Raw genomic sequence first — 23,844 nt, 5'->3', positions numbered from 1 at the left:
CTTTTCTTGCGTTTTCACAAGAAAACACGGCGAGACCAAAATATTTTTTTCGTCGGGAAGACGCCCATCAGACGTGAAATCTATTCAAGTTTCTTCCACTTGTTCCTGTATGCGCTTGTTCGATGATTTGTCGCCTTGATCTCGCATCTCTATTCAAAGCATTTTCGTTATATGGAAGTTAAAAGAGAGACACACCAAATGGGAAATCCAACAGGTTGCTGCTGCGATTGACGCCGCCCCTTTTCGATTCCTAATTTTTCTCCTGCTGGTTAAATCTCTCTTGATGTGCTGTCGTAACGATTGATAATTTATTTTCTTTCAATTCATCCGGGACACCAAAATAAGCTGGGGTTACAACTACAACTTTTTAGTTTTGTTTGTTGTGTGTGTGTCTATTGTTTTCTTCTTTCTACAGGGCGTGTTTCTTTCTCTCTTTACATTTCGAGTGGGCGTCTGCCTGGTTTTGACCCCATTTTTATGTCTTCGCCAGTTTAGGGTTTTTTCTTAAATTTTAAATACCCCCCTTTTTTTTCATTTCTTTTTCTTCTTTCTTTCCTATCCATTTTTGTTTTTGTTTTCACTTGGATTCGTATGTTATCTTGCTCGGAAATTCAAATTGGATATTTAATGAATGGGCGATTCGTATTGAAAATACAGGTTCTTTTCTTCGCTCGCAAGTTCGTCAAGTCCCAGCTCTCCCAATGTTCAACAATCAACAAAACACACCCAAAGAGAAGAGCGACTACTTATCTTTGATCCGATAAAATGTAATTATTTTCTGGGAGGAGGGAAGAAGCTATACACAGGCATTTGAGACTCGTATATAGGAAAAACGACGTGACTTGGACCTTGAACGTGTACAATCCCGATCACTGACAACGGGATTGTGGTGTAACGAGAGATGTCCATTTTTTTCGGAGCGCGTTTTAACATCCCGGCACCGATTTTTCTCATTTCCCTTCTTCTTCTTCTTTGGAATCTTTTGATCTAAATAATCCACCCGATGAAATAAAACAAAAAAACGAAAATGAAAACAAAAAACGAAAAAATGGAGTTGATGGATGAGAGAGTTGCTAAGAGAGAAAAGTCTCGAAACTCTCGACACAAGACCATTTCCAGCACTTGAGAGAACCGGAGACTTTTTTGGCTGCTGGATGCTTCTCCGTTTACAAACGAGTGATAGCGAGCCGAATTTCCCGAGATTTACACACACCCTATCGTACCGAGATATCGCTGCAGATATTGATGTGAAGTGAATCAACTGTTTTATCGTCAACTCTCTCGGGTGAGTTATATATGAAAATGTGGTGCACTACAGTAGTGATGCTGTATTTAGTGCCTTGTCGATGAAGGCCGTGCTAAACATGTTGAATTGAACAGATTCACGACAAGTGTTATTATTATTCACGGGCGGGAATAATAAGGGAAAACGTGAAAAAAAATGGGAAAGAAAGCCCTAACATTTGGCATTTGACACGGGCTTCTCACACGAATGGCTGTGCATGTGTGTGTGTGTGTGTGTTGATGGGGCGGTGGGGGGAAATGGGGTTCTCTGTATACGCTCGGGACTGTACGGGACGTATGTTGGCGGGGAGGTGGTGGGCGAGCTCACAAGTCCCGCGGGCAGCCAATAGGCAAAGTGGAAAAGCCCAAAACTGACGTCCTGGTTGGCGTGCGCCGACCAATCGGCTGCTCGGCTGATGACATCAGTGACTATTTCGAGCGCCAGTATATAACCGGCGCTGGGATCGCTGTCCTTCGCTCAGTGATCGGCCAACCGTCGCCCTGGAGAGACACAACACCAAAGTGCCAGCGTCCGTTCGTCGTGCGTGTGGCGAGAAGAGCGTGTGCGTTTTTGTTGTTTGTGTATGTGTTGCGCGCGCGCCCCGTGGATTATCTCAAGCACAAGGTTTTCTCCCCGTGACATGTCCGTCAGACGGTAAGTTCCATTTTATCCCACATCACTCTCTCTCGTTCTTCTAGATGTTGTTGCGCATTATTCCAAGTAAAAGGCGAAAGTCTCCAGTAACCCCCAAGACAAAAGAAAGAAAAAAAAACGCACAGAAATTAGAAAGGAAATGGACTAATGGTTTAGGAAATGTTGGCACTATCAATAGTTCTCCATTTCCGTTGGCAAATGTGTCGCCGGCTCGTTTTCCTTTTTGTGGGGAGGTTAAAAAAATATGAAACAAAAGCGCCCAAAAAGTCAATAGAGCGGACGGAATAATAATAGACACGATTGTAATAACATGTTTCCCTAACGTTTTTAATAAATATGTCGTTAGTTATTTTAAAAAATGGAAAATTGATTGAATTTTGAAACGATCGACAGGTGGTGGAGCGCCAGGTTGAGACGAATAATGCCGCATTGACATCCGGACGCCGCGATCTCTCTTGCGCACTACACACATGAATATTACACGCGTAATCACCTCAACTTGTTGTTGTGTTTAGACGAGCCTGTTTCTCTTGTTCGACCCGGCATCGCTTATTTATTTATAATTCATTTCGACCGTGGTCGACGGTGACATGTGATCCTTACGACACCGTACGTACCGCGTAGAATAGTCATTAGAGAAAAAAAGTGTTTAGATTAGTGCTGGATCATTCCAGATCCGCGTGGAACCAAACATTTAGACGGTCGAGCGGTTTGAACAGGAAAGCGCAAACGAAAACTGCCAAAGGAAAAGAAAACGATTCGAGTTACTTTTTAGTGTCTGGATGACAACGACGCCAATGTGTTGGCTGGAATTCTCACGCAGGTGAATCCCATCGCGATATATATATGTATCTCAACGTCAATTTGGCATCCAATGCTTCCGGCGGAGGTGGCGGAAACGACTCGTCCGCAACAGCTGCCGGCTCCTGCACCACTCCGCGCACTCCGGAGATTCTCAATTTGCTGGCCGGAGCTCCGTTTGACAATGTCGCATCTTACGGGGGCGGAGGACGGTACGGATCTGCTACCAACATCGGCAACGCTTCCGGCTCTTCGTCGTTCAGTTACTTCCAGTCGTCCTCTTCGACTCCACTGGGAAGCGCAGGAGTCTCAGCGGGACTTCCAGCTTCGACCCCGGGCGACGGCCCTTCATCACCGGGCGAACACGCCTCTTCATCTTTTTCTTCCTTTTCTTCGTTATGTTCCTCGCCGGCCACTCCGTCTACTCCGCCGGCCGGTGGCCCGCCATCCATCCAAAACACTCGAACGTATTTGATCAAGGAGGGACTCAAACTGACGATCCAGAGCAAGCGTTTGGCTTCCGGCCGAGGGTCGCTCGAGTCGGATCAGCACGGCCACATGCCACTCAAAGATGAGGTATTTCTGAATTTTCCGAGTTTTCGTTTACTTTTTGCGCGTCGAACAGCAGCTGGTAACTTTCTCGTTAATCTCCGTGTTTCGTGCGGATGGGACAGCTGACAACAGAAGATGAAGAACGTCGTCGGAGAAGGCGTGAGCGGAACAAAGTAGCCGCTACCAAATGTCGAAACCGCAAAAAAGAGCGAACTGGCATTTTGATGCAGGAATCGGACGCGCTCGAGGATCAAAACGTTAACTTTCGTTCAGAAATCCAAAGGCTGGAGGCGGAAAAGCGCCGTTTGATGGATGTGCTGGCCATGCACTCGCCCACTTGTTTAAAAACAGGTGAGTTTGACCCAGTCTAAACTTTTTCTTTTGCCGTCGTCTATCGTACGTGGTTCTTATTTGGTTTTTCAACTGTTTTCTTTTCTTTCTTGTTGTTGCTCATTTCAATTTAGCCGCCGGAAATCACCGTCCAACTCCAACCAGTTGTTCTTCCGACTTCATACAACACGATCCTGGCACTGGTACCGCTTCACAGGTAGGAACTCGAGGTGGTGAATCAGTTGTCTCGTTCGATCATCAGGTTGTTGTTCCTTCGGATCAGGCTTACGTCATGTCGGGCGGCCTATCCTCTTCCAATTATGGACCGATGTACGACTGTAACAGGTACACAAAGAATGCTTCCTGATTTGATTGTGAAAACCAGTTGAAATAATCTACCGAAATTTTAATTTGGAATGCTCAGATCCAGTTCTGAATCTGCCGCCATGGCCGGCAATCATCATCATCACCATTCGTCAACTTATGACGTCACTTCCGAAACGTCTGCCGGTAATTACAACAACAACAGCGGCGACCCTCCGTCGTACAACAGTCAAGTAAATTTGATCCAGCAGCGGGGCTCTTACGGCGGCGGAGATAATAACCTCCCTGGGCAGAATTACCGGTAAATAACATCATATAAGACAGGCGCAAACCACCTATAAATTTACTACCAAGTGCCATCCTTTTTTGTATACTATTATCTACTGCCTCTTTTCTGTATGTTTCTCCTTTTTCGGTGTCAAACGACAACAAATCGGGACCAACTAAATGATTTCATGACGTACATGTATTTATCCGTTTCAAATTGTTTGTTCTCCTTCTCATCGCCCTGCGCAAAGACTAAAAGGTAGAGCTTCGGAAAAAAAAGAAAAGAAATGTTAATGTTTAAATGTCAAATCGTAGTCATGGCCGCCTTCTTATCTTCTTTGTGTTAAAGAAAATGCAAGAAGTCAACGGAAAAAAAAAACTACATTCATTCTCCTATACTACGCCTGTGCCTTATCCGAGAATTCACATATCCTTGTGTGCATTTCTTGCGGCTGTTTTTTTTTTAAATAATGACGTTGTTAACCATTTTAAACTATGGCTTCATGGTCGTGCCCAGTGTAACCTTTTAAAAAGGTATTTCCCTTCGTTTTTTTTCTTTCTCCTGTTGTTGCCTTGGGAATGTTAAATATGTCCTCCTCTCTGAAATTATCTGCTACCACGGCCATACTTTTCCCCTATGTGCAATAATAAAATTGCTTGAGTTTTCTTCTCTCGCCTGATTAGTTGCTATAATTACAGAGGCTATTTTTGTTTATTCAGCCAGAATTAGGGGGTCAACAAAAATTAGGGAGGGCGGGAATGTGAACCCAGCAACATGAACAAAAAAAATTGACATCTGATTAGTAATAACATGACCTTCGATGGGAATCGGAAAAGAGGAACGAGCGTTTAAAATTGCGCGTTAGGAGCGGTTGACCAGTTTGTCCAGCACGCGGATGCCACGCTCATTGTACTCCTCTCTCGACATCCAGAAAGATTCTTTGTCTTTCATGACATCGGCCAATACGGCACCACCAATGAAAACCATGTCTTTACGACGAGGAGGATCTTCAATACGAATTTTGAATTTCTGTGTGCCAAGAAAAGAGTAGTAAGTAAAATGTACGTCTAGAACACAAAATTTCATCGTTGTACCGTAAGTTTCTCCGTGTCGCCTTTAAGAACTCGTTCAAGGTACAGCTGTTTGATTTCCCGTTCGAGCCTAGACGGAAGTCCCGGATACATGGTTGAACCGCCTGAAAGGACGATGTGTTTGTATAGCGACGGGCGGACATCGATGTCGGCCGCTTGGATAGTCGAGAAGACTAGCTCGGCGATTCCTGACCCTTCAACGTTGATCAAGTGAGGCTGGAAAAGCGCTTCAGGGGCTTCGAACCGTTCACCACCCACTTTGATGACGCGCCCATCTGGAAGCTTTTTTAGAAATCGAATTTTTTGGTTTTTAAATATGCCATGGCCACAGCAACTCGAAGGTAGAATAAAGGGAAACTTACTGTGTATGATTCGACTAAAACGGTTGTTTCGAGAGCCAGTTTTTGTTCCGTTTCAATGTTATAGCCAATATAACAAAGTTTTTCTTTCAACTGGCGAACAGTTTCAAAGTCTGCCGTATGATTGAATGCGTAGCCTCTCAGCAGCAACAGCTATAAAGAGGAACATTACTGAATTTATTCCAAACTATTGCGAGATGGATCATTGATTCTACCTTGATGAGATATCGGGTTATATCTCTTCCGGCAATGTCGAGACGTCTGGTTAAGTGAGGCATTGCAAACCCTTCGTACACAGGACAAATGTGAGTGACACCGTCTCCGGAATCGACAACAACTCCCGTCAGCAGACCCTGTGCGTAAAGTGTTAGAACTGCTTGGATGGCCACGTAGGTTCCGGCAAATCCATATTTTTCGAACATGACCTGTAACAAACGGCATAAAGATTCAAATTTTTACACACCGAAACACAATGGCATTTAAAAAAAAATTACCTCAATCATTTTCTCGCGATTCTTCAAAGGGTTCATCGGAGGCTCCGTTAGCAAGACCTTACATTGGCGAGGGTCAATATTCATTTTCTCAGGGCCAAAAGTGTAATCCCACACATGACACATGTCTTCCCAATTCCTAAGGAACACAAACAAGCAGATTTATAAACACCAGTTCAAATTTAATAAATGTATCGGTATGTACCTAACGATTCCGTTTTCCATGGGGTAGTTCACTTCAAGCATTGAGCGAAGTTTACTCGCGTCATCTCCGACCATCAAATCCTGTTAAGCAAAGCCTTCATTAATTTAGATTCAATTAAAAAGAACACTAAGTTACATGCAACTAAACATCAATGCAAAATTCCAACAAACAATATCACACCATAAAGTGCTCAATACTTACAGATATGTGAGCAAATCCCTGATTGAAAGGCAAGCAATTAAGCCAAAATCATGATTCAGTTCATTAGAAAATAACAAAACCTTTTTTTACAATCAAAATCAAAACTCCACAAAGACATTCATGTTATAGGACGGCACAAGTTGTTTTTTTACTATCACTGTTATGACTGTATAGGTTTTTAAACTATATCTGTGTTATAAGAACATGACACAGATTTTTTAAAATGCAAAACATATGAGATTCCCTCTGTACTTATCCTTGGAATGTCACCTTAATTTGATAACCCTAGAAAGTTTTGTGTGATGTCGAAACCATGGAAATGGACAGTAAGATCGAAACTGCTTGAAAGAAAAGAATTTGATCATACCTTCACTTCGATGTCACCAATTTTGTTGGCAGCGCGAATGATAGGTCGTCCAACCAAAGATGGGAAGATGTGTGCTGGAAAGTTTGATCCTGCATATCCAACTTTGACAAACTATCCAACATTGATAAAGGTGAGTTGCTAGTTTGCTACATGGCCGGCAAAACAACATTAATAAATATTTCAAAAGAAAAAATAACTCACCCCTGTTCCATTATCACAAACTAATACTTTTCTTCCTTGACTATCCATCTCAAGGTTTGTTAAAAGTTGATTTTATATTGGTAATCTCAATTCGTGAACAATACGACACACAATTTGACAGCGCCCTAAACCAAAATCTACTTCCCGTCGGAGCCAGACGATAGCAGCTCATGGGGGTGGGAGTTGCCACGGCAACCGATTGCTTAACATCATTGGTTAATCCAGCTGGTAATCAGTTAACTCTGGTTTTAAATGACTATCTTGAATCGTTATAAAACATTTGAGATAAAGTTTCTTAAAAAAAATTTTTAAATTGTAAAGTATAGATTTTAAATTAATTTGTGAACTACATTATTAATTATTTTGATGCAATGATTTATCTGAAGAATTTTGGCAACGCCGTTAATCAACCGGGAAATTCAAAATGTTCAATAACAGACAAAAAAGAATTATATAAATTAAACGAATGAATTGTATATGCATACTAAAGTCAAATACTCTTACCAACACTGAATATTATCCATTGAAGCATGCAACACTAGAACATCTTCTTTAAAGAACATGAAACCAAACTGGCCAAAATCATAGGAAGGCTGAGGAAACTAAATTCCTTGGCAAAGCAAGAACTTGATGATGCATTCAAATTTAAAAAGGATATTTCAAAGATTTTTTGCCATTCTTTTATTCCAAGCCTGTTCATGCTGTACACATGTTGTACATTACCAAATTTTCAAAATTTTTCATGTTATCAAATCAGATCACAAAACAGCCTTTACTGGAAAATATTTAGGTAGCAATTCTTGATATACTTTTAGATCTTTATCTAAAAACACACAGAATATCACTCTTTCCAATGTTGATTCATCACTTTCAAGAAATTTTCTTGTTGTTAACAATGCTACTGCAGCTGCATCTCTATTGGGGTAACCATAAACCCCAGTTGAAATGCAGGGAAATACCTAATTAAAATTTTGAAGATGAAGAAATGGAATCCCTAAAAGGTACTAGAATGTAAAATCATGACTTACTATTGTTTTTAGTTCATTTTTATTCGCAAGTTTAAGACTATTAGAATAACAATCAGACAGCAAGTTAGAGTCTTGGTCCATAGGTCCAACAGTCTGAATCACATCTGGAAACATAAATACTGTATAGAAACAGGATATCATTCATACTTTTTCTAGAGAAAAACTTACACTTTGCAGGTAGTTTGTATCCTCCTGTCAGTTTAGCATCCCCTGTTTGACAACCACCTTTGATAGATTGACATTCTTCAAGAAGATAAGGACCAGCTGCTCTATGAATTGCTCCATCAACTGTTGAGGTAACACAAAACATTGAAAACAATTTTGAAATTTTCAATATTCTTTATTGAATTTCACCTCCACCACCACCAGCCAACCTGCTATTGGCTGCATTGACAATTGCTCCAACTTCTAGTTGAGTTATATCCCCTTGCCAAAGAGAAACTTTTGAATTGATTGATAAATTGGGTTTTAAATCAGTATTGTTTCCATCTGATGTAGAATGGGGAATTTCTTTTGATGTCTCTTCCCAAGTTGGAATCTCTTTCACTGAAACACAATGTTGATTTCGAGTTGCAGTGCTTTCTTCAAAGTACTTAGCTGTAAAGAATGTAATTACATGATAAAGCAACCACAGCCTTCTTCAAATTCTAATTATACCTTTGGCTTCCTGCCAATTTTTGAATTCTTTCGCCATAATGGAAATTGATTTATTGAAATATCCCTTCGGTATTAAATATTTACCAATCGTTTGAATGAAATACATATACTACGTTGTTATGTAGCCTACTATGAAGCGATTTTCAGGCGATTTTTAGGTGTGTGTTAGTCAGCTGTTACCTACTGGTACCCTAGTCGGCTGCTGGTGATTGCCTAAAGGCTAAATCTAAATGTAAACAATTGCAAATCGTCATAATTTATTTTAAATTACATTATTATATAGATTATGTAATTCATTGATAATTCAAATTTTTAATATGTAAAGTATTTGGAAAATGTTCATGTTGCATCTGGCATGTTCCTTAAAATATTTCCTTTCCGTTTTCTTTGTGTGTTTAGGGATTTATTGGTAAGCGGCTATCCTGCCATTTTCGTGAATGAGAAGAGTAGACTGAGTGTAGACGACGGAAGACATTTTGGATTGCATCTGTGAGCAACTTGCATAGGTAAATTAATTTAGCTGTGCGTCTCCTTTCTTGTTAAACTTTGTACTGCATTACCGATTAATTTGTTGTGAGATCTGTTTGTAGTTTCCAAATGTTTGTGAAGGCTAAATGATCTATACTCTCAGGTCATCAACATGTTTGCGACTCGAACCCGGCTAGCTGTTCGTCAAGGAACAGTCCTGCAGAGGCAGTTTGGAATATCTGCTGTTGTTGCTAATAAAGCAGTTGATCCCATTCAGAAACTCTTTTTGGACAAACTGAATGAGTACAAAGTCAAGAGCAAGTATGTACTAGATTTTATCATTTCTGTTATCATCTGTTAATTATTGGTGTTCTTTAGAGCTGCCGGAGGAAAATTGGTCGACCCATCTCCTGCTATCCAGAAAGATATTGCAACTGAGCTGGACAGAGTTCGCCGTGTTTATGGTGGAGCTGATGGAGCCGATATGACCAAGTTCCCCACTTTCAACTTCCCTGAACCCAAAGTTGATCCCATTAATTCTTAAACACTGAGAAAAATATAGTAGTGGTAAGACATTAAGATTGCTATGGATCTTCAATTCTTCATTGAAGAGTCAGGTGTAAATAAATAATTAGAAAACCAATTTAACTACATTGATATAGTGCCAGTTTGTCAATGTATTTTTGAAAATTCAGTCAAATTTGAATTTTTACACATGCCAAGGAAGTTTCTAATTTAAAACAATCTATTGCAGGGGTGATACTTTATGAGGCACTAAGATTTTGGAATATCCATTTGCAATTTGCTGCCAATCTTTGCCTGTAAAGAAAAACTGGAATTAATAATGGCTATCAATTGAAACTTAGGCTGTAATTACTTTTCATTTGTTGAAACACTAAATTAGTTGCTGCTGAGAGTGTGGGGTGTTTCCAAAGCAGAACTGAAGTATTTAAATTCCCGTGTAGTGTTTGGAACGCGCCGATGAGAAGATTGCCACTATTTTGCTCAATTAAAGTTGGAATTTTTTCCAGTTGATTTGGAGTGATGGGAAACGTCTGCAGTTGATACACACCCTTTTCCACCGAGTTGCTCAGTGTGATTCCAGGTATGACTGAAACTACGGAATTTTGCTGGCCACTCATCCAAGGCAAAATTTTGCCAAAATAGCGTTGTATCCATTCGCTGTTTCCAGCTAAGCTTGCTCGTACTTGTGCGCGATGCTCTAAACTATCTGCAGAGTGCAAGGTAAATTTATCTTGCTAGTTAATGCACTCACCCAAAAATTACTAGAGCTCATAATTAGCTCTGATCCGAACTAGAAACAGCTGTTGAAAATTTTGTTTACCGTATTCCCATATGTGTACTACTTCGTTAAGTCCGCCTAACTCACTTGTCCAATATCCGATCAGTTTGGACTGAGAAGTTCTCAGATGAAATTCTTCTGAAGTCAAATTAAGAAAATCTTTTACATTTTGTGGCCATATTGCATAGGTTCGTAGTTCGTAGATTTTCGTTGGTGTAACCACATGTTGATTATGCTGGTATCGTCGACCTTGAGGCGCACATATCAACCGACGCAGAATATTCTGGTTCCTCGCCCTTGTCTGTGTAACAAGGCAACAAATTTAGAGAGTTCGTCTGTGTTATAACAACACGGCATAAAGTATGCTAATTCGAAGTATTTGCAAATTGAAAATATTCAGTAGTTCACAATTAATTAATTAAAAACAATTGGATTTATTAGATTGCAGCTCACCCAAGTTTGTTCAACATACATACCAACATATTTCCAGCGCAAGTTCTCTGAGAGTAAACAAATGTGCGTTTTATCTCGGACGAAAGTCCACACAGAAATGAAACAAAAATAGGTTAGCAACTCCCGCGGGGCATTTAGAAACTTGTTTCCTTGGATTTATAGATTCAGACGAGCGGCCGTCTACACTTCTTTTTTCAGTTACTTGAAACTCCATGAATGAATGATTTATATGCATGGACATTCTCAAATCCTATCAATGAGTTGGCAGCGTTCAAGCAGTATTATACTGAAAGCAATTCTAAGCTTGCGTAATGCGCACATATAGAGTGATACAGTACAGGCAGCAGTAAATCTACGTTGAGTATTCACCTCGGGAGAAAATTAAGAGTTTTTAATCTATTCTTTTCCCGAACTTGAACTACTCCTTTTACTCGAAGGTCCCCCCTGTTGGCAACGAATTGAAGCACAATTGTTTAAATCTGAGCGATATCGGGCGCTTTATTGCCATTTGGCCATTTGCCATAACAGTGAACGTTTAACAGATAAGAATAACAGAGGTAGAAAATATTTTCAACTTCTATATCTCTTATTGAAGCTAGAGCTAGAGTCCATTCAAATTCTAAGTGAGTTGTGTCTTGTGTGTGTTTATTCGTGATGTTAATCCTAATATTTTTTTAAAAAACTACCAACTATGTATATTTCAAATTTTTCAGATTTAAAAAAGCGCTGTTTAATAGTGTATTAGACGAATTTGATGAATAACGATTTATTATGTTTTTGAATAATGGCATTAAAATTTAGTTATTTTATCTTCTAGAAGCCAGTAATACCAAATCAAGGAATGATTGTTAAAAAACTAATAAAATTCGTTTCAAATAGAGAAAAGTACCCTCCCCTACATCTCAGAAAAAGAAAAATGCACTCATTACTAATTTAAAAAAATGTTTTTACGTTTTTTTTTTTAAATATAAGCATGACGAATTCGGTTACTTTGTATCTGCACTTACAGAGTCGTTGCTTATTACAGTTTTAACTGTATATAGGCTCTACTTTTCGCTCATTTTTCGTTAACAAATCCTTTATGATCGTTGAGTAAAACAGTTTTGAAAATGCTATTTAGTTCCGCTACCAGTGTTTCATAGCGGTATGCCACGCGTATGTCAGGGACGTTCGTCCTGAAAATGTCATTACCGGCCACACCTTCGCGTGTATAGTTGGGGCCTAGCCAATGTTGTTTCACCTGTTATTCAACATAGTTATTTTACCTTCAAAATTTAAAAAATATTTTGAAAGGTAATTTACTTTATGAGGGTAGCCACTCATTCGAACGGAATTATGAGCCAATTCACACATGTCGCACGGGCTAAGTTTCCACACTTGAGCTGCAATGCTGTATTCTTCCATTAAAGGTTCCTAAAGATTTTTCAAAATATAGAAACAAATAAAGAAACTATGTAAAATTTTTAACAGATAACTGCAAGGAAATAAGAATAAATAACTGAATTCTTAATTTATGAGAAATATTTATGTTAGAAATTCATAACTGTTCATCCATACTTTGGTGAAATGAAATTGAAGCGGATCATCTGTCGAAAGAGAAATGCACATCCCTCGGGCAAGAAACTCGGGAAGTGGATTGCGATGATAATTCAAAAAAAGAGAATTATTGCTCAATGGAGACATTGCTATTCCGATCTGGCACAAGTAGTATAAATACTGCAACACTGGGACCTGTCATCACACCAAGCAGATTCACACATTAATCGATGATGCAGTACAAACGAGTAGAGTTAAGAAGAATTCACCTTTCTCAATAGCAAACCATGAGAAATATTTTCAGCGAGAAGGAAACCACAAATTAAATGTTGAACTGGCCCTGCTTCGCCGCAATGAGGTCTGAAGACGAAAGTGTTCATTCCTCGTGACCTAAATAAAATTGTTTTATCGTAGTGCATTACAATGACATGTTTAATTTTGGATGAAACTCATTGCTTACTTTCGAAATTGGTTTAAAACACACATATTGGCGTAAACGTAGTAGACGTAATAAGCGTAAGGAGGATTTTCTTCTTCCGTCCACTCTTCCGGTGTTGGAACTTCTCTATCGAACACCGGATGTTCAGGTTTACTCTCATCGTCAACAGAATCAAAACCCACCAACTGTTCAATTAACAACAATTAGGTTAATTAAATAATTTTTTTTTAAATGCGATAGCAAAAGATCCCATGCACTGGGAGCAAACAAAATAACAGTTTACCTGTTTAAGAAAACAATGTAACTCGGGATGCGCTTCTGGATTGTTGGTTGCTTCGAATAAAGGAAGAAATAGATTGTCGATCAGTTGTTGAAAGTTGCCAATCAGCTTGTTTGATCTATAAATATCACTGAAAAGTAAAAATGTATAGGTAAAATACTTTTGGTCAACTCCCTTTCATTTACAGTAAAACTTAAAACATTTCAAATATTCTATAAAGGTTCGTGACTTTATAATATTACTAAGAAATAAAAAATAAATAAATAAATGAATTACGTGGTGAACTAGAGTATATAGTATTATTGCGCCAGAGTGGTGGTCTTCGCAGGTCTCTAGAACTAACATAATCTATAAAATGTAACAGTATGCATCAAATAGTGATGAAATGAGATACCAAAACAATATTCCGCCTTCACATGTCTGATTCGTGAGAAACCGTAAGATAACTGTTCTTCAAGTGTATTTAGTATAATAATGCTATTAAAGTAGGGTTTACTTACTATAAACGCGGCATTTGAACCAGCCAGCGGATATTGTCCGAATAAACTTGAAAGTTGTGAGCCCACTTGGCCAATTTCTCCCACTCATCCCTGGATTTTCCATAGACAGATAGTCGCAACTCGGCATTTTGATATTTACTCTCCTCCAAGTCTGCGGCTACCTCCTGCAATTCAAACAACAAAGTCGGTAGGGTCAGCAACAACTAATATTATTGTTTTAGTTCTTGATTGTACTTTGATAATTTCTGCAAAATATTTCCCTCCCACGTAGTTATCGGTTTTAAGAAATACTTCGCGTAAACGACTTTCTCCTATCGGATTATATTTGGCGTTGAACTTATCGAATCGATGGAAGGTATTGCGATCCTAAAACAAAAGAAAGATGCTTGGAAAACAGAAAAAAACTGTACACGTTTAACTGTATGTGTGGATATGCACGTACCGCGTGAACGTCAAGCATGTCGACTGTCAAATCATAAGCGGAGAGATTCATTTCTTCGAACACTTGATTCAATGTCAACTCCTGGCCTTTTTTGTTCAGACAAACAACTTCATTGCCGCTGTCCCTTATCTTCTTCTTAATGAAGCGCAATAAATGTTTTTGGTTCATACACGAAGCTGCGTGAATGTGAGTGTCCACCTTCGAAAAAAAAAGTAGATAAACTTTGATTGGACCTTCTTTATCTATTATATGATTAAACCGAATTATTACTTTTCGGATGTTGTAGAAATCTCGATGCGGGACGCACTTTTGGAGAGCTAACTCTTGCATTTCGTTTAAAAGAACGTGAAGTTGATATTTGGCTGAGAGATACGTTAGTCGGCGATAGCAGAATGATTTCCTTGAAAGTGAACAAATCAGAGAAGAATTTCAAAAACCTTAAAGTAAACTATCAAGATAATCAATTGAATTACAATGGCCCATTTGATATCATGTTGCACATTTTGTGAACGTCGTCAATGTACTTCTTGAACACCGGGTAGGAGAAATTCAGACTTTCACCATTATCGGCTGCCTCTTGACTTTCGTAAACTTGAAATACACCATCCAAGGCCTTAATGACGCAGTTTGCCGATTCAGGAATTTCACCGTCGTTGTGCGATGACAAGACGTGAGGCGGAGGGTGAATTGGGTGATCTAACGTGGTAAAACCAAAGTTAAAAAAGTTGAAATATACTTGAAAAAGACGTAGGATCGCTTTCAAGGATGCTTTTTTTCTAAAACAAAAATACATACATTGCCTTTTTTACTGTCAAACTTTCAGTGACGAAGATGAACTACGGCAAACATTAAACCAGAAAAGACTATAATAGATTGAGGGCTCCTGTCTACATTTATTTTATATGTAGACTAGGACTCAACTTTAAATATATAAAATATTTTCTTGACAATAAATTAGGCATTTGTTCTACGAGGCAAGAACACGTTATCACAGAACAGCCCTCAACATTCACAGAGATCCTTCGAGCTTTGGCATTGGGGTAGTATGTCGTTGTCATACGTTCTTGCTCAATTCTTCGACTGAAACATGAAAGGTAAAATCTCTATGTGTGCTGTGAGTGGAAATCGAATCAGAAAGGTAGAAGTATTAATTATAGATCTATGTTAGCCCAAACTTCACTTCGGTACCGAATTGCCGGTATAAGGAAAAAAAGAGAAAGATGTGTAGACTCTGGTAGAGAAGGATGGAGTAGGTCTTAATATGATAAGAGCATGTAAAGGGAGAAGGTGGGAAAACACACGAACAAGACGAGCACAGAATAATCACACATTTGCTCATGGACCTTTGATACCTGGCTTTTCAGCCATTTGGTATTGCAAACTTGGGACTTCCATATCAAAGTGATTTGCGGCCTGGCCTCCACCTTTTGGACAATAATCGAATGGTCAGGCAACATAAATTGATGTAAAATAAACCAATTATATCGTCGAGTGTTTATATCGCATCTCGGAAACACCAGCCATTTTCATTTACCTCAGCTGGGAAACCATATCTGATTTTACCAGCGTTTCTTCGCTATATCATGCGTTCGGGGGCACACGGCTGGTACAGGAAATTTTCGAATTTCTTGTTTGTCAATTTCCATCTACAATGTTTTTGTTTCACTTCAACATAGAAACGACATTTACCTTCTACGGTCTTTTTTTCTTCGTGGACCGTTTCCACATCTGCAATGCCGTTCCGTTCGTTGGTTTGAAGGAAACGGGCTGTGGTCGAAGGGAAGGAGTGCGCAGCCGGGCGGCAATAATCTCTGCGGAGTGTCAGCGATTTAATCAGCAGTTCAGAGGCGTCCAACAAATCTTCATAGGGAACCTTTCAACAACAAAATTTACAATTAATAAGTCTCCAGTCAATGAATATTAATTGAAAATGACCGAAACTCAGACCAATGAAAGCTAATAGAACCAGTATCCGAAAATCCAATATCAGTAGCCGCCAGTGTCATTATTAGCAATGGACAACTGAAATCGGAGCTAGGTTAGACTAACTGTGCGCCACACCAAAACATGTCATCTACTAGCACAGTAATACCCTACACAACAAAAGGGGCCAATCATCACTGAATTGAAGGTAAGGCCAAGTTTACCTCCAAGTTGACTCTAAGCAGCGAACGCCACAATTCCTGATGATAGATTACAAACACAACTCGACTTTAAATTTCAATAGATAACACAAATAATAAATGTATAAAAAACTTGGCTCTATCGCTTTTTTTTAGTATCAACATCCGTCTGTGCATCTATTATTTCAGTATCCGATTCGAAAGGTTTAGCGGAATCGATTGATATTACAGTTTTTTTTTCGGCAATCCATTGCCAATTGTGACATGCAACTAAAAACTATCCGATGAATAATAAAAAGAACTCAGCTTACTCCTCCTGTGTCCTCATCTCCTGTAATCGAGACCCGTTGGAAGAGTGGCGTGTAGTCTTGTTCAACAGTGGGTAAACCAGTGGCGGCTGCCTGAGACGAATCGATTTCGATTCCAGGTTCGTGAGAAGTTGTTAGATGCGGAACTAATTCTGGTGGGAATCTAATGGAATTAAATTAAAAACAAAAAAAACAGCTCATAAAATATTTGTAGCCAATCAAGAACAACTGTGAATAATTGCAACTAATCCATTGTTTTACGTTCGACCCGAGAGCAAATCACCTGACACCAAGATTACTGGCTACTTTGGTCTCCACGAAAGGATAGGAAATCCTTCGTTCTGACATCCCTCTACTTTAAGTCAATGGAGTAAGAACGTATTGCCCGTTAAAGTCTTAATGTGGCAACAACAAATTGGCCGAAATGTAATCAAACGTCGAGGAGTTCGAACGAGAGATTGGGAACACAATAGAATAGGGACCGACGTCCACCGAGAAGAGCAAACAGTCGATAGGATTAAACAAGGGAATGCGACCGAACGTATATACTAGAGTCCCAAAAAAACAAACAAAAAAGGTAAGTTTGCGAACATCAGCTGACGGGAGGAACTAGGCGTGGTTCCACACATAGGCGGAGTTACGAGTCGATGGATGGCATTGTTACCACTACCGAACTTGTCACTGAAAGTCGATCGATCTCGGAACGTTGACCATGCAAGAAGAAGAAAACCAAAATCGATCTTGCTGTGCTCGACAGACGTAGAAAGATCAAGATTCATTTGAAAAGATCGAAGACGATTTCTTCCGGGTTCCAGGTTCTGGCACTAGGTCCAACGACAAATCTCGGAGGTTTATAGATCTTAACCTTTCCTTGACATAGTGCGTGCTCGTACCGGATGCCTTCGTGATCCAAAAGGAATCACGAGCATTGTTCTCATTTTAATCATTCGAGTGAAGATCAATAATGTTACACTTGGGTAACCCGCGAATTCCTCTACAGTCAAAGCAAATCAAAGCCTCACTAATGCGCCCATTTCAGAATTTAATAGGACACGATGAAACGGAAGAAGAGAACTTGCGAGCTTCATCGAACACGTCACAAAAAAAAAGACAAAAAAAAAATTTAATAAAATAAGAGGTCTCACCTAAGACTCAGTTGCCTTTGAATGGCTAATTTTCGTTCAATTTCTTCTATTGGAAATTGTGGGACTTCGTAGGGAGCAGAAATCTCGTTAGGAGTCGCACGGTTGGTTCGGCTGGCCGATGAGAGGTCTTGAAACCCGTCTTCCGTCCCTGAGACGGGTGACAACAAACTTCGGCCACCGTATGAGAAGCACGCACTCTTCTGGCTGAAATTTGGGCTTTCGCTTTCTAGAGAATTCAAAAGTTGTTACCAAATATTAGATTGTGGTGTGGACGAAACTTCAGTTACTATTCAAGATGTGTCTTATTGTTACGTAAGTAAAGGTACTACGTATAACGTAACTAGGGTTTTCATTCCCGATATAGGTAAATATTTAAAAATCGACATTTAATCTTTTTTTTATCTGAATTTGTATTAAAAGTTTATATGGTGTTATTTAATAAACATCTTTTGTTATTTGATTTTTTGAAATTACAAACAAGTTTATGTGTTTTTAAAGATTTGTTACGTAATAAAACCATGCCATCTCTTGATCGGAAAAAACAACCTATTGCTATTGTTATCTTGGAACTGGATCGAACTGGACTTTAAACTAATAGCCCGAGGCTAATATTATTTAATATGGCTAAAATTTTCATTGCATCGTCCCTTTCTCTTTGAGTCTTACTTACACAAAGCCATGATAAAAATGTTAAAGTAATACTGTTTATTTTTTCCCCTCTTCCTTCTATAAGGAAAAAATCTTGTGGTATACTAATTTAGATCACCCTACAAAGCCTACATATTTTATTTGTCTTGATAGCACAAATCCTATTTAATTCCCAAGATTTCTTTTCACCTGATAGACTGTCGCGCCATTTGGGGATAGCAATCGGCAATGATCGATAACTCATATTTTCTTTCCAAACAGATTCGATGAACTTTTGGAACAAAATAACAATGCTGGAACAAAAGAACCGTGACCGAATGTAGTCAGACTACAACTGGGATTTTAACATCAAAATGCTGTCGAAAAGCATAGGGAGCGTGTGCGCTCGCTACTGGAATGCGCCAGTTTATTTATAAAATTGTATGCGCCAAGGTGACGGGGCCGTGGATACCCGGGCATATTGCACCCTGACAAGGTTGTTAACCAACTTCAAGCAAAACTTAGAACGTGAAAGTTTTTCGACATTAGCTATAGATTTCTCTGGTTACAAATCAATTTCCGTCAGTTACGACACACCAATAGTTCAGCATGACGATGGCCAAGATTATGTTACAACGGGCAGAATCGGGTTAAGCAATAGAGACGATAAAACAAAAACACTACGACTCTTCGCTTTCGACGCGTTATCTATTTTCGGTCACAGAGTAACGGATGTTGAAATCTAGATTTATTAAAATAGGAAAATAAGTAAATAATCTTTGCATTTTCAGCATTCTGAAATGAGAGAAAGGAGCATGGGCTTTTAACCTGGATATCTTTTGCATTTGCACAAAGATTTCTTCTACGCGACACAAATGCAATTTTTTAGCTTTTCTTTTTCTTTATTCGACGTGGTGCATAAAGAAAACCTAATGCGCACTCGGAGCGAGCTTTTTCCAGTGGGAAAAGCGTTCCCAATGCGGTCGCACTACTCCCTTTCCTAGCTTATCGATTACTGTGCTACAAAGGATGTGCCCGTGAAGGGCCCTGTAGCAACACGATGATATTCATCGGCGCAACGCATGTCAAATTTTTCCTTATTCCCTCAGACACAGTAAAATGTAATTAGATTTTCTTATTAATGCCACTGTGTTATTTTGTGTTAAGAGTTTCTACGGCTTTCATGTAGTTTTAAAACACCTATTTTGAAGCAACTTATTTACATGAACAGGGCGAACCGTTCAGAAATAGAATAAGTGACGTCACTTCAGACATGACAGAAGACAATTGGAAATACACGTGGGCACTGAGTATCTTGTAACCAAACACGTACAGAACATACGTTAAATATGAATTATGATTAATAAATAGAGGCTGGAAACAAACTCACCTTGGCAATGAGAGGACAGACCTTGCAAGTCATCGTGATTAATCAAATGAGAGCCATTTAAGTTATCGAGACCAGTAGCCATTTCTAGACTATTAAAACAATGTACGTGTTTGTTTAACAAATTTGTAGAATAAAGTGTATCAGGGACAGACAGCAAAACGCCAAGGCTTTCAGTCACGAACTGACACTGCTCTTCGAGATCTTGGACGTCGGTATCAAACTAAGCTCAGTTGAGATCGATGCCGCCAGATGGCGAACAATAGTAAACAAACAAACCCTTCCTTCTCAGTCTAGACTCTGAAACTCTCTCTCTACCCTCAAAACAGCAATTGCGTCGATGGTTCGAGTCGACTCCAGTTGCCGACAGCCGACCCGAATTCAAACAGTAACCTACTAGGAATAGATTAAATTGTTGACTCACCGCATTGTTGGCAGAGACGCTTGAATTCATACCATTTGTCGTAGAATATTTGGCCGTAACATATGGTCGAAGTTTATTCGTTTTGCCTAATATTGATCAACTTAACAAACGGTATATTTTGAATGTTTTACAGAAGTGTTACTTACACTAGTTCTTCTTTGTGCCTGTAATTTGATTGGTAAAACTAGTTTTACAGTTTTCAAGATGAGTGATGAAACTTCGTTCTGTAAAAATTGGTAATAATTTTCATTTTAAGTATCCTACGTTTGTATTCTTTAATCTTCTTTCCTCTTGCAGTAAACGATTGGTCCCAACCACCTCTTTTACTCTTCATTCCACTCACTGTGAAAGATTTATACAGATATGTAGTAAATGTCAGGAGCCTTTTCCTAAATCACAGCTTGAAGAACATGAAAATGAAGTACACAAAGAAATAAATTGCAAGGATTGCAATCAGAAATTAGAAATGAAGGATCAAATCAATCATTTGGTTAGTTTTCTTATTTCACCAAATATTCTTTTGCTTAGAAATTAAAAATACTATTATTATAAACATTTACAGGCAAACTGCTGCCCTAAGAGACTGATTTCTTGTGAGTACTGTGAAGTACAATGCATTGCTAGTAATATAGAGGACCATGAACTTGCTTGTGGCAGCCGAACTGAGATGTGTGATATTTGCAAAAATCATGTTCTTGTTCGAATGTTAAAGATTCATGAAGAATTGCACAAGATCCCCACTACTTCAAGTACTATTCAAAGTCCAAGTAATATTCTTGGTGTGTCAAAGGAAAAGGAAAAAGTATCAAATGTGGAGGACAAAAATTTCAACATTCCCAAATATCGTAATGTGGTATGTCAAAATATTCTTCAAGCCTCTGCTCCCTTGCCCGCCACTCAGTATTCTAAAACGAAAAGTAAAATTTATTACGCGATTCTTGCATAATATAAGTAGTAATATTTTTTCGGTGTGTCCAGATTTTGAGAAAACTCCTTCGAAGCTCATGGAGGACGAGGATAAACACTCACTTCTTCCTTGTGAATTTTGCGGAGCTTCATGTACTATTGAGTCTTTAGAAAAGCATCAAATGCTATGCGGTTCAAATTTAGAAGCTTGTCCTCGTTGCCAAAAACATTTCACTTTCGGACAGCTGAGTACTCATGTCTGTTCACAGACATTAAACAAAAGAGGTATATTAGTGTTGAGTGCAGCAATAAAATATAGTTAAATCTTTTACCTTCATTTTCGTGATAGAACCTCAATTTGAAGAAGAGCATTATTGGTCGCGGTACGTAGCTCCGGCTGTGAAGGAAGGCATGGTTGACGAGGAAGATAGTATTCCGTGTGAAAATTGTGGTTCTCTCTTCCCAATTTCATGTTTGGAACTTCATGAGGTTCTGATTTGATATTTGTACCGCATTAGCATAGTGTGAATTTTCGTTTCGTCGTAATAACAGATCGCTTGCAAATTCTCGGGCGTCTCAACAACCAATACTGTACCAGATACTCACGAAAATGAATCGCCAACACAGCTTCCAGCAACCCTTAGCTCTACTGTAGAAGACGATTATTGGTCTCAGTACGCGAATGTAGCTCCTACTATCGAAAAAAGCATGACTGAAGAAGAAACTCATATTCCTTGCGAGATTTGTGGAATTCCTTTTCCCTTGTCGTCATTGGAGCTTCACGAGGTCCTACAAGTGCATTTCTTTTTTGTGGAAAATGACATTAATTAAAGTTTACTAACTGAAAACAGATTTCTTGCAAATTTGCAAGCGTGTCGACTCGGAAAGAAATTTTGACCAGTGGAACTGGAATAACAGTTGCTGCTCAAACGAAACCAAACATTCAGCCGGATAACGAGATTACGTTTATACCGTGTTCTTTCTGCAACATCGTCATTTCTTCCAGCATTTTAGAGATGCATGAGGTAATGTACTGTACAACTTTCTTGCACTCAATTTACATTGATCCTATTATCCATCAACACCAACAGGCTAGATGCAGCAGTTTTTCTCAGCAACAGACAATTCGTTCTCAAGTAGCGAAACCTTTGCCAAAGAAAATTGAAATTAAGAACACGCGTCCAGAAAGCAGCAGCCAACGTGCCTTACGTGAAAACGCACTATTAGCTACAGAAAATCGGTTACCGAATACCCCCAAAATCCAACAGTCTCAGTACAGAGTTGTCCAACTTCCAGATGGGAGCCAGGTCTTAAAAAAACGGAATATTGATAGCGATGATCTAGATGTCGGTCATGTTTTAGGTCGCAAACAACAGCAAGAATTCGACGGTGGTTTCTTTATTGATCCAAAGTGTGTCAATCCAAATCTAATCAATAATTCGACAGGAAATCATTTTAACGCGGAGTCTAATGGAATCAACAAAGAAATGAAAAAAAGCTTGTTTCAAGAAAGCAGCCATCTTGGAAGCTATTCAGTGAAGGCGAAACGCGCTCACAACAATTATATGTCTGCGGATGTTCAAAAACGGAATTCTCCAGGAAAAAGCAATGTTGCCATGAAACCATCGTCAAGTCATAGCAACGAGATGCGCATATCCAAAAAGCCCAATGCCGCGTTCAAAAATTATGCTTACCAACCCGATGCGGGGAACAAACTTGGACGCGAAGATAATTCAGCCAACGAAAGGAAACAAATGCAGAATGGAACGAATTCGACATCTGTCTTTCGTTCAGGAAATGCTTCGGTAAAAGGACAACCGAATGCAAGAGTCGGCGAAGTAAACCCCGAGTTACAACAGCAGGAAGCGCGGTACAGTTGTTTAGGAAATGACAAATTGGTTAAGTTATTGTTACTAATGACAAGCTTTTAAATTAGGGATCGAATCAACGCTGGTTTACTAGGAGCTCGACCCAAGCGTCCTCAGCATTGACTTAAAGTGTTGAACCCTGTTTTATTACATTAAATAGCCCGGTATTTCTTCCCTTCTAATCAACTTGTACCGCATCTAAGAAGCAAAAAAAAAAAACCAACCTTTTATTAACGTCATGGGGTATAACCAAGAAGATAAAAAGTTTTTGATAATAACTCCTTTGTGCGAAATTCGGTGGTGGTGAAGAACTAATCGACAATTGAGTTTCCGTTGTATTGTCTTAATTTCCCCTCTAATAAATTGGCTACGTTTTGGTCCAAACAACATAACATAAATATTAAATAAAATATATAGTACTCTAAGAAAAAAAGAAGACTGAGTTCCAATAGTGACAAAGCTGGGACATGACAGTTAACGTGAACATATTTAAGGCGACCGAATTTCTCGTTTACGTTTAGTTCAATTCCGTTTGAGAAATCACGTAGCGCCTACGTCTGGTAATCTTAATAGATGCGGTGTCTGTTTTGGAACTTTTTGGCTTTTTTACGTCTTTGCGCAATAATGAGCGACCAGATTTTGGAGTCTTCTTATTTGCTGGTATGTTGATGTGTTTGTTATCGATACATCCGCTCGGAATATAAATAATTTTTTGTAGGGATTGATCCTCCGTCCCAGAGATGAACACGTCCATGGGGAGCACCAACTGGGTGCAACGATCACCCATCTCGGCGGGACAAACGATTTCAGAAATCATTTGA

General features: G+C 39.1%; 6 protein-coding genes across 16 annotated transcripts; 3 read left to right on the top strand and 3 right to left on the bottom strand.

The window, feature by feature from the left end:
• Positions 1–1,742: 1,742 nt before the first annotated feature.
• On the top strand, positions 1,743–4,879 carry LOC124341158 (activating transcription factor 3-like). 3 transcript variants are annotated; one of them, XM_046794119.1, is made up of 6 exons: positions 1,743–1,939; positions 2,333–3,316; positions 3,406–3,643; positions 3,757–3,839; positions 3,906–3,967; positions 4,047–4,879. In XM_046794119.1, the coding sequence occupies exons 2-6, from the start codon at positions 2,786–2,788 to the stop codon at positions 4,249–4,251; spliced, it is 1,119 nt and encodes a 372-aa protein (XP_046650075.1). In that variant the 5' UTR covers positions 1,743–1,939; positions 2,333–2,785; the 3' UTR covers positions 4,252–4,879. The 3 variants fall into 3 exon arrangements, with proteins under 3 accessions (XP_046650075.1, XP_046650074.1, XP_046650073.1); XM_046794118.1 differs by having other exon boundaries at positions 3,415–3,643; positions 3,757–3,967; XM_046794117.1 differs by having other exon boundaries at positions 1,744–1,939; positions 3,757–3,967.
• Positions 4,880–4,906: 27 nt separating this feature from the next.
• LOC124341160 (actin-related protein 2) lies at positions 4,907–7,299 on the bottom strand. Its single transcript, XM_046794121.1, has 8 exons — positions 7,130–7,299; positions 6,929–7,039; positions 6,361–6,440; positions 6,159–6,294; positions 5,880–6,089; positions 5,668–5,817; positions 5,309–5,587; positions 4,907–5,243 (listed from the first exon to the last, which is right to left on the bottom strand). Exons 1-8 carry the CDS (start codon positions 7,175–7,177, stop codon positions 5,076–5,078), a joined length of 1,182 nt encoding a protein of 393 aa, XP_046650077.1. The 5' UTR covers positions 7,178–7,299; the 3' UTR covers positions 4,907–5,075.
• Positions 7,300–7,791: 492 nt separating this feature from the next.
• Positions 7,792–9,022, bottom strand: LOC124341272 (macro domain-containing protein CT2219-like). Of its 2 annotated transcripts, none has more exons than XM_046794299.1 (5): positions 8,815–9,022; positions 8,512–8,751; positions 8,326–8,445; positions 8,158–8,261; positions 7,792–8,088 (listed from the first exon to the last, which is right to left on the bottom strand). In XM_046794299.1, the coding sequence occupies exons 1-5, from the start codon at positions 8,918–8,920 to the stop codon at positions 7,888–7,890; spliced, it is 771 nt and encodes a 256-aa protein (XP_046650255.1). In that variant the 5' UTR covers positions 8,921–9,022; the 3' UTR covers positions 7,792–7,887. The 2 variants fall into 2 exon arrangements, with proteins under 2 accessions (XP_046650255.1, XP_046650254.1); XM_046794298.1 differs by having other exon boundaries at positions 8,512–8,754; positions 8,815–9,020.
• A 191-nt stretch (positions 9,023–9,213) lies between these two features.
• On the top strand, positions 9,214–9,925 carry LOC124341437 (ATP synthase-coupling factor 6, mitochondrial-like). The gene is made up of 3 exons (XM_046794539.1): positions 9,214–9,320; positions 9,446–9,603; positions 9,661–9,925. Exons 2-3 carry the CDS (start codon positions 9,455–9,457, stop codon positions 9,824–9,826), a joined length of 315 nt encoding a protein of 104 aa, XP_046650495.1. The 5' UTR covers positions 9,214–9,320; positions 9,446–9,454; the 3' UTR covers positions 9,827–9,925.
• A 14-nt stretch (positions 9,926–9,939) lies between these two features.
• Positions 9,940–20,034, bottom strand: LOC124340886 (AMP deaminase 2-like). 7 transcript variants are annotated; one of them, XM_046793645.1, is made up of 20 exons: positions 19,829–20,034; positions 17,812–18,037; positions 16,670–16,829; positions 16,383–16,418; positions 15,925–16,108; positions 15,579–15,659; positions 14,709–14,931; positions 14,506–14,635; positions 14,236–14,433; positions 14,028–14,159; positions 13,794–13,957; positions 13,297–13,423; positions 13,035–13,198; positions 12,844–12,964; positions 12,596–12,769; positions 12,341–12,451; positions 11,039–12,278; positions 10,628–10,886; positions 10,160–10,513; positions 9,940–10,101 (listed from the first exon to the last, which is right to left on the bottom strand). In XM_046793645.1, exons 1-17 carry the CDS (start codon positions 19,908–19,910, stop codon positions 12,096–12,098), a joined length of 2,496 nt encoding a protein of 831 aa, XP_046649601.1. In that variant the 5' UTR covers positions 19,911–20,034; the 3' UTR covers positions 9,940–10,101; positions 10,160–10,513; positions 10,628–10,886; positions 11,039–12,095. The 7 variants fall into 7 exon arrangements, with proteins under 7 accessions (XP_046649601.1, XP_046649600.1, XP_046649603.1 ...); XM_046793644.1 differs by having other exon boundaries at positions 11,062–12,278; XM_046793647.1 differs by having other exon boundaries at positions 11,062–12,278; positions 15,588–15,659.
• Positions 20,035–20,129: 95 nt separating this feature from the next.
• LOC124340924 lies at positions 20,130–23,176 on the top strand. 2 transcript variants are annotated; one of them, XM_046793748.1, is made up of 10 exons: positions 20,130–20,360; positions 20,438–20,485; positions 20,547–20,739; positions 20,812–21,166; positions 21,228–21,440; positions 21,505–21,644; positions 21,708–21,941; positions 22,007–22,180; positions 22,247–23,025; positions 23,092–23,176. In XM_046793748.1, the coding sequence occupies exons 2-10, from the start codon at positions 20,454–20,456 to the stop codon at positions 23,144–23,146; spliced, it is 2,175 nt and encodes a 724-aa protein (XP_046649704.1). In that variant the 5' UTR covers positions 20,130–20,360; positions 20,438–20,453; the 3' UTR covers positions 23,147–23,176. The 2 variants fall into 2 exon arrangements, with proteins under 2 accessions (XP_046649704.1, XP_046649705.1); XM_046793749.1 differs by having other exon boundaries at positions 20,130–20,485; positions 22,247–22,544; positions 22,602–23,025.
• Positions 23,177–23,844: the final 668 nt, after the last annotated feature.

The sequence above is a fragment of the Daphnia pulicaria genome, chromosome 5 (genome assembly GCF_021234035.1).
Source record: "Daphnia pulicaria isolate SC F1-1A chromosome 5, SC_F0-13Bv2, whole genome shotgun sequence".
NCBI lineage: Eukaryota > Metazoa > Arthropoda > Branchiopoda > Diplostraca > Daphniidae > Daphnia > Daphnia pulicaria.
The sequence above is the reverse complement of the archived record's forward strand: the minus strand, read 5'-3'. Positions and strand labels throughout refer to the sequence as shown.